Source organism: Chrysochloris asiatica, unplaced genomic scaffold (assembly GCF_000296735.1).
Source record: "Chrysochloris asiatica unplaced genomic scaffold, ChrAsi1.0 scaffold00135, whole genome shotgun sequence".
In the NCBI taxonomy this organism is placed as follows: Eukaryota; Metazoa; Chordata; class Mammalia; order Afrosoricida; family Chrysochloridae; genus Chrysochloris; species Chrysochloris asiatica.
Genome location: NW_006408653.1, coordinates 3,242,240 through 3,250,856, shown reverse-complemented (window position 1 = coordinate 3,250,856; position 8,617 = coordinate 3,242,240). Strand labels below are relative to the sequence as shown.

At 38.8% G+C, this 8,617-nt stretch overlaps 1 protein-coding gene across 1 annotated transcript in view; it reads left to right on the top strand.

Moving 5' to 3' along the window:
• Positions 1 to 8,617, top strand: part of VPS8 (vacuolar protein sorting 8 homolog (S. cerevisiae)) — a 389,175-nt gene that overhangs the window by 37,797 nt on the left and 342,761 nt on the right. The window contains exons 8-11 of the mRNA XM_006869833.1: positions 4,100 to 4,167; positions 5,393 to 5,546; positions 5,643 to 5,702; positions 7,744 to 7,851. Of these exons, the coding sequence (XP_006869895.1) occupies positions 4,100 to 4,167; positions 5,393 to 5,546; positions 5,643 to 5,702; positions 7,744 to 7,851 (390 nt within the window). The remainder of the gene's footprint in view (positions 1 to 4,099; positions 4,168 to 5,392; positions 5,547 to 5,642; positions 5,703 to 7,743; positions 7,852 to 8,617) is intronic.

Here is an 8,617-nt window from a genome sequence, read left to right as displayed (position 1 = left end):
TCACTGCTTCTCTGGATAGGGTCCCACATCTGCTCATGCTCTTCTCCCTTGATGTTCCTAGGGTCCTCTGTTCCTAGAATGTAAGGTTAACTACTCTCCCTTTTTGTTACAGATTTTCTACCTTTATAGTTACAGTCGCAGTTAGTCATGATAACAGTTACTCATTATTGAATCTTAAGAATCTTATCCCCATCTCCTTTCACCAGACCCGTCTACATAAGATGAAAACTATTCATTAGGGATTCTACCTTCCTCCACACTCTCTGAAACTAAACTCCCTCTTGAAAATTTGTAAGCTAGCCACTTCATGCATTTATAGACCCCCACCACTTTAGGTAGTTAATATCTAAGTTGCCCATCCCTATCAACCCTGTGTACAGAGGGGATAGGCTTGATCCTTGATGTAAAGATTCCTTCCCTCTCAGTTGGTATTTTGAGCTACTACATCCATAAGTACAGGTCAAGTTTATCATATTGGAGCAGTTTACACTTGTTTTCTTTAACAAATTCCTTTATGTCCTCAAGACTTTTAACACCACATCCTGTCAGTTTAAATTTGGGTTTCATCTTTATTATGTGCTCATTCCATTCGCCATTTATGAATTCCACATTCACAGATTTGCCAACTGAATAAAAATACGAAGGGACTTCAAAAAGTTAATGGAAAAATGCCATGATCTTCTAGTTCCTTTCTTTCCATGATTTTTTAAATTCCTCTCATACTCACTGTGCTTTTGTGGTCATTTGCAGATATGCATATGAGCAGAATGGTTAAAAAAAATTCCCTGCTGAGGCTGGTTCAGAAGTTATTAATGTAGTGTTCATGGGAACTTTACAGAACATCACTACTATGAGTACTGAGAATCAACTATACATTTATTACTCTACATATACTCTTATATCAGTGTTTAAGTACATTATAAAGTGCATACGAAATAAATGAAAAATTAATGAGTAGAAATACAAATTCTGTAATGTCTCTTACATTCCTATGGACCGCTTGATGTGCCTTGAGGAAGCATGCTTCCCATTTTGCAACTGCTCATCTAGGCTTCAAGAGTAAAGTGTTGGAGTTCTTTGCAATGCCTGTCTGTGGGGCAGAGGAGACCTCTTGTCTCTCAACCATTCCTGATTAAAAGCATAAAGACATGCTGTATACGATGTTTCACCAACATTTGGGGTTAGGAAGGCTAATCACTGTGAATGATGTTTTAGTAAGAATTTAAGTGAAGCAATTTTATATCCTGCAACATTCACATTTACCATTCTTCATGACCTTAACGACTGTCTGCGATCGTGGATATTGTTTATTATTTGGAGTCTTCCAGATTAAGCTACAATAACTGAAGTATACTCTTAAGAAGTCCTGGTAGGATAATGTATAGGATAAGCACTGGATCTCTAACCGCAAGGTTCTCAGTTCAAACCCACTGGTTAAATCTTGGAAACACCATACAGGGAGTTTGGAACCAACTTGTTGGCACACTGCTAAAACAGCATGCTCTTATAAGATCAAGGAGGCAATGCATTTTTGGGAGAGTTATATTAAAAGTACACTACCCATCTCTCAAATTTCTCATCCCATGGTGGCTTGTGTGTTGCTATGATGCTGAAAACTGTGCTACTGGTATTTAAAATACCAGCAGGCTCACCCATGGGACCCATGTTGCAGAGGAACTTCCAGACTAAGAATAGGAAGAAAGGCCTGGCAACCTGCTGCCAGGTTTTAGCCACTGTAAACCTTATGGATCACAACAGATTATTGTTTAATGCTGTTGTTAAATGCTGTCAAGTCAATTCCGACTCACAGCATCCCTATATAGGGTTTCTGAGGAGCAGCTGGTGGGTTTGAATCGTTGACCTTGTGGTTCTCAGTGCAGTGCTTATCCTGTAGTGCTGGAAAATAAGCCCCTGAGGTTGGAAGGCACACAGTGGCTACAACAAGGACTCAGACATACCACCAGTTATGAGGATGGTGCTGATCCAGGCGTCATTTCGTTCAGTGATAATAGAAGACCACCATGAGTTGGAGCCAACTCACAGTAGCTAACGGTATAAAGAGCTAAATTAGTTTAATTTCTTAAATTTAAAATCTCCTAAAATTTGAAGTAATGTGTACTCTGTTCAGCTCATTGCTGTAAACATACAAATTCATCCTTAGTAGAAAAAACTGAGACTTTCAAAAAACCAAACTACCTTTCATCAAGATGGAAAATGAAAACAAAAACTTAATGATTCATGTAAGTTGTAAAGTTCTCTCACATTAAGTTTTTACTTGCTATTAACTTCAGATACTTGAATTTCCAGTTGCCTAGTTGTTGGTGTGGTGCTGTGGGACAAAGCACTGAACCGCAAGGTCAGTTTGGAACACAGCTGCTCCTTGGAAGCCCTATTTAGAGTCGCTATGAGTTGGAACGGACTTGACGGTACCTAACAACAATAGCAACAAGGTGTTGTTACTGTTTTTTTAACTGTTTATTGTGAACTAGGTAAAATTTTAAATAAATGAGTAGAATTTAAAAAAAAATTAATTCCACTAATTTATTCAGAAAACATATTTAGGTAAATTTATTTTCCATAAAATACTAAATATGTTTGTTGTTATGAAGTGCTGTTGAATCAGTTCCGACTCATATGGACCCTATCTAGGTTTTCAGAGACTGTAAATCTTAGTGGGAGCAGAAACCTTCATCTTTTTCCCATGGAGTCACTGGTGGGCTTGAACCACCAGCCTGTGGTTTGCAGTCCAGTGCTTATCCTACAGAACCACTGTGGTTTTATTCTTCAACCCTGTTGTTGTGTGCTGTTAAGTCAATTCCTATTTATAGTGATTCTATAGGACAGAGCAGAACTGTTCTGAAAGTTTTTCTAGGCTGTCATCTTTACTGGAGCAGATTGCCAAGTCTTTCTCTTGCAGAGTAGCTGGGTGGGTTTGAACTGCTGACCTTTCAGCTAATAGCCAAGTGCTTCACCACTGCACATATGTGTTCCTTTTTTTTTTTTTTTTTTAAACTGCAGCTCAACTTTTTCTTTGTACGTCATAAATTTTAAAAAGATAACTACATTTTCGAACCACTTGAACAGTGAAGGTTAGCAAATCAGTATGTATTGGACTCCTGGTGTGGTGCTGTAGGATCAGTACTGGACTTGAAACCACAGGTTTTGATTCAAACCCATGTGATGCTCCTTGGAAACCCTGTATGGGGTTGCTATGAGTCGGCATTGACTCAAAGGAAGTTAACAACAACAATAATATAGCTAGTGTGGAGTCCTGGTGTGGCTTTGCAGGATAAGTAGTGGATTTCAAACAGGGTCAGTATTTAAACCCAACCAGCCTTTCCCTGGAAATCTCATATAGGCTCTCCATGAGTCAAACCAACCCCACAGCACTTAGCAAAAACAACATGTGGCTAGTAAGTAGCTCTCAGTGGAGTACTGGTTAATCACTCAACTGCTAACCAAAGATGGTGGTGGTGGTTGTTGTTAAGTGTTATTGAGCCAGCTCTGACTGAGTTGCTTTTTAAAAAATGAAGCAACTGTATGGCTCTATAAGCCTTCATTCAGTACATAATAAAAAGTTAAAAAACATTAACAAAAACTTTGTTGTTGTTGTTCTTGCTAAGTGCTGTTGAGTTGGTTCCAACTCATAGTGACTCTGTATAGGTTTTCCAAAGAGCGGCTGGTAAGCTTGAACTGCTGACTTTGCAGTTCAAACTGACTTTGCAGTCCAGTGCATTAACCACAGTGCTACACCAGGACTCCTAACAATAACTAGGCAACTGGAAATACAAGTATCTGAAGTTAATATGCCCTATTCAGTTTAATAGCAAGTTGGAAAGTTAATGTGAGAGAACATTAGGACTTGTTTTTTTGTTTTTCATTTTGATGAAAGGTAGTTTGGCTTTTTGACAGTCTCAATTTTTTCTGTTAAGGGTAAGTTTGTATGTTTAAAGTGATGAGCTGAGTAGAGTTGAGGTTATTTCAAATGCTATTAAATGTGGACTTTGTAAAATTTAAAAAATCTTTACAATTTTTCCTTACCTTCTAACGTTTGTCTCGTTATTTGAAAATTGACAAAATAAATTTCTTCTGTGCTTAGTTTACAGATGACCCAACACTTGCAATTTGCAACGACAGCGGAGGCTCTGTGTTTGAACTGACATTTAAGTAAGAGACTTAATAGACATTTGCTGAAAAATGGAAAGACTAACTTTGGCTTAATGATTTGAAATTGAACATGAAGAGATCTGGAAAAGTCATGTTATTTATTATGGTTGGATATCACAGTTATTTGGAGAGACTCATAGAACATGTAGTGTTCCAGTTTTGGCCCCCAGAAATTGTCTTAATGGGTTTCAGTGGAGATTGTGGAGTCCTCCTTTTAGGGAATTTTGATGAGTTGCTAGGTTTGGGAACCACTATTCCATAGTAGCTCACTAATTTTGGTTCAGATCACAGGTTCAGTTGATTCTAACCATAACAATCAAGTGTGAAAAGGATTTTATTCCCTTGAGATTATCCTATGACTTTTTAAATGAGAGCAAAGAGTGTCTAGATACAAGAGTTTGTTTTTAAAATGTAGAAGATAAAATTTGATGTGGAATATCTTCAAGTATAAGGAATATCTTTGTTTCTTGTATTTGTCATAGCTTCTAATGCTGCTGAACACAAAGTGTTGCTTGAAAGTCTGTTCTTTTATTCAGTTAATATTCATTGAACATCTGTATGCAGACATTTTCTAGACATTAAAGTCTGTGAACCAGACAGACAAGGTTCCCACTCTAATAGAACTTACATTCTGTTTGGGTTGAGGGTGTGGAGACAATCAATAATAAATCACACGAATGAAATAACTTGAGATAGTTATGAGTGCTGTAAACTGGTCATTATGCTAGAGTGCACTTAAGCATAGTTCAGGAAGGCTCTCTTAGGAGGTGTCATTTGATCAAAGATATGAATGATGAGCAAGTCAAAGATCTGGTGGGTGGAGTTTACAGGCAGGGAGACATCCAAGCACTAAAGCTTTGAATTGGGCATAAACCTGACCTCCTGACCTGGCAGAAAGGAGGCAAGTGTGGCAAGGGCAGAATTTTGTCTGGAACAGTGGTAGTAGGAGAGAAGGAAGGCAGGTGTCAGAGCATATGGACCTTTAAATGCATGGTGGAATCTCGATGTAATGCTACACACAATGGCAAGTCATTGGAATGTTTTTAGTAGAAGAGTGATATACATCTTACATATTCTAAGGGTCATGCTACTGTCATGTGGAGTTTGGATTGTTGGGGACAAGAATAGGAGTTATGAGATTATATTATAGTATTCTAATCTAGGGATGATAATACTTTGGATCATTGCTCAATTGATCCTGAAATGATTTTGGTTATACTTTCAGGAGAGTGATGGGAGTGAGAACATGTGAATCCAGATGCCTGTTCAGTGGTTCTAAAGGTGAAGTTTGCTGTATCGAGCCTCTGCATTCTAAGCCGGAGTTGAAAGATCACCCCATCACCCAGTTTTCATTATTGGCCATGGCATCCCTAACAAAGGCAGGTGTATTTAGAGGATGAAGCTCATAGCTTTTAGGAGACATTGAATACCAAAAATTTGCAACTGACGGGGTTATATAATGTATTCTCCTGTAGATCCTGGTCATTGGATTGAAACCGTCCTTGAAAGTGTGGATGACTTTTCCATATGGACGGGTGAGTAAGCTTGTCTTATTGGTAAAAGGGAGGGGAAGGAAGAACTTGGCAAAATGACTTTAAGTGGCAAGTTCAGTGATTGATCGAAAATTAGTGAATGTCAGAAAACAAGGTAGAATTGTCAGTCTTCAGATATCGTTGTCTGGACTTAACCTGAAGTGAACAAGGAAGCATAAACTGGTGATGAGAGTCAGGCCCTAGGGATTATGAGGGTTGTACTTTATCACTTGAAGTTTTCCTCTTGTAAACACCATAGAGAACTGGCTTTTGTTTTTGACCTCGGTTTGATTGTCTCTGTGTATTGCTGTTCTGGTGCTGTGTGATCATACCTAATTTCATGCATGGATTGTCCTATCCTCATTTATTGCCCATTTGAGTGCAGTGAAATCTCTTATCAGATGTAAAGTTGGAGGATAAGTGGATACATTGATTGCTAGCCCCAGTTTCCAGTGTTTGGAAGATATTTGTTTTGTGTGGCTGCTGCACTGAAGTAGGATTGTACTCACTGTTTGCTGTGTTGACACTAACTACTGACAGAATCCATGCTCTAATACCAGCATTCATTGCTACTCTGATCCCTTTATATTGGAACCTGATACTTCCCAAGATGTGTCATGTACAGCCGAGTTTCCCCCTTTTTTTATGCTTGCTTGTTGTTCCATTGCATACAGAGGTACTGATGGGATAGAGGTGGAGAATGATGAGGTACAGAACTCAGCCAAGTTCAGAGAACAATCCACACAGAGGAGATCACTCTGCTTTTGTGTTCTTTGAGCTCTAGGAAAAGTGGGCCTGATGTTGCAGATGGCAACATGGCTTAGATTGCCAATAACATTTCTTGGGTCAGCTTCATTAACTACTTGAGGTTTATCATGGTAGCATTTGCTTGCACCTTAGTATGTTTTTGTTGTGTATTTTCCAGTGTTTTCTTATGAACATTTTCAAACAAAAAGCAAAGTTGAATTTCATTGAATATTTTTATCCACTGTCTAAATTCTACCATTAACACTGTACCGTATTTTGTTTAATACACAAGCACCTACTCCTCACTTAATGACTATCTCGTTATCTGGCATTTCACTTTTGAGACAATAGTAAAAATTCTACCAACTATTTTGTGCTTTAAAGGGGCAGTGGGCATAGTGGCCATAGCTGTGGTGCCTTCTCTCCCTAGAGCCTTCAGGAAGCTGGGCCGTGCTGCCCCATGTCCTCTGCTCCTTAGTGCTGGTGGGGTTGCCTCTCCAGTTGCCTTGAGGAGCTAACCTTCTCCATGGCCACAGCCTCTGGGCAGAAACACAGTACCCAGCCAGAGGATGCCTGTTCTGTGTTCCTAGCTCCTGTGCAACCTGTGAAGCCCCAAAGCTCAAAATAGCTGTTGAGTGGGAAAGGAGGCTAGAAAGAAGCATCAGAGAAGGTGTTTGGAAGAATTGTATGTGAGTTTAAGGACATCTCAAAATGAGCCAAACTGAACTTAGAGCCTTCAGTGATGCTGGGTGTGTAAGATCTCGCCCTCCATTTTCACATAATGCCAACATTCACGTAGCAACCTAGTCTTTGGAAACTAATCATGTTAATAAGTGAGGTGTGGGTGTGTAGTAATGTACCCATCTCTATCCACCCAACAAACTATTTTATTTTTTGATGCATTTCAGAATTAATTGCTGGGATCACCATTCTTTCCTCTGAATATTCAGCATGCCTATCACTAGCTAGAATTCAATATTTTAGGTTTTGCTTTTGGTGTTAAATTTATGTACAATGCAGTATACAAATCTTGAGTGTACATTTGCTGAAATTGACAAGTGCATATGATTTGTGTAACTTAAACCTCTACCAAGATAGAGAACATTGGCATCAACATAGAAAGTTCCTTCTGATGAAACCACGGGTCAGTCTATGTCCATGGAATCTTAATGAGAAATCGAAAGATGCTGTGTCAAGGAACACTAGTTAGAGTCTGTTTTTAACTAGACTTTTGTTTTTTGTCCTTAGCTCTGTTGACTGTGATATATTTTTTGTTTGTTTTTGCCTCCTCACTTAGCTGGATCCTTCTAGTGTTCCGTTGCTGGCCTGGCACTTTGTGGCAGTGCATAACTATGTGAATCCCATTCTTGCCTTCTGCAGAGGAGATGTGGTTCACTTCCTATTGGTAAGATCTAATGTGATACTAGATCAGTTGTAAAGTCCTTTATTATGAAAAAAAAAAACAACTTCTGACTTACCAGCAATTAAATATTGTGTAAAAGAGACACACTACCGTAATTATCCTTTGGGGAATGAGTAACTTCATTTTTATTTCAGACTTTAATGGTTAATATGGAAAGCTACTAATGACCTTCAGCTCCATGCCCCTTCATTCCTTCATGGTTTATTTCTTATTCCCATCTCCTTTGCTAACAAATTAATAGTGTATGTGTTGCTGTGAGTCAGAGTTGAGTCAGTGGCATGTAACAACAACAATGTGTATGCATAAACATACGAATGTATGTGTATCTGTATTAACACTTACCAGTGTGTGTGTGTGCACGTGTGTATATATGTATATACATATATACACACACGCGCACACACACACACATATAGATAGATATATAGAGAGAATGTGTGTCAGAGTGTGAGAGTGTGTGAGTGAGTGAGTCCTGGTGTGGTGCTGTGGGTTAATGCACCAGACTGCAAAGCCATTTGAACTGCAAGGTCATCAATTCAAGCTCACCATCTGTTCCTCGGAAACCCTATACAGGGTCGCTATGGGTTGGAACCAACTCGACAGCACTTCACATCAATAACAACCATGTCCCAAGCATGGTACTTAGAATAGATATAATATCTTTCTCATGAAACTTATATCTTCTTGGAGGAGAGAATCATTAAGTAATAAATGCAGTAAATAGGAAAAATCCCTTAGTATTTTAGAA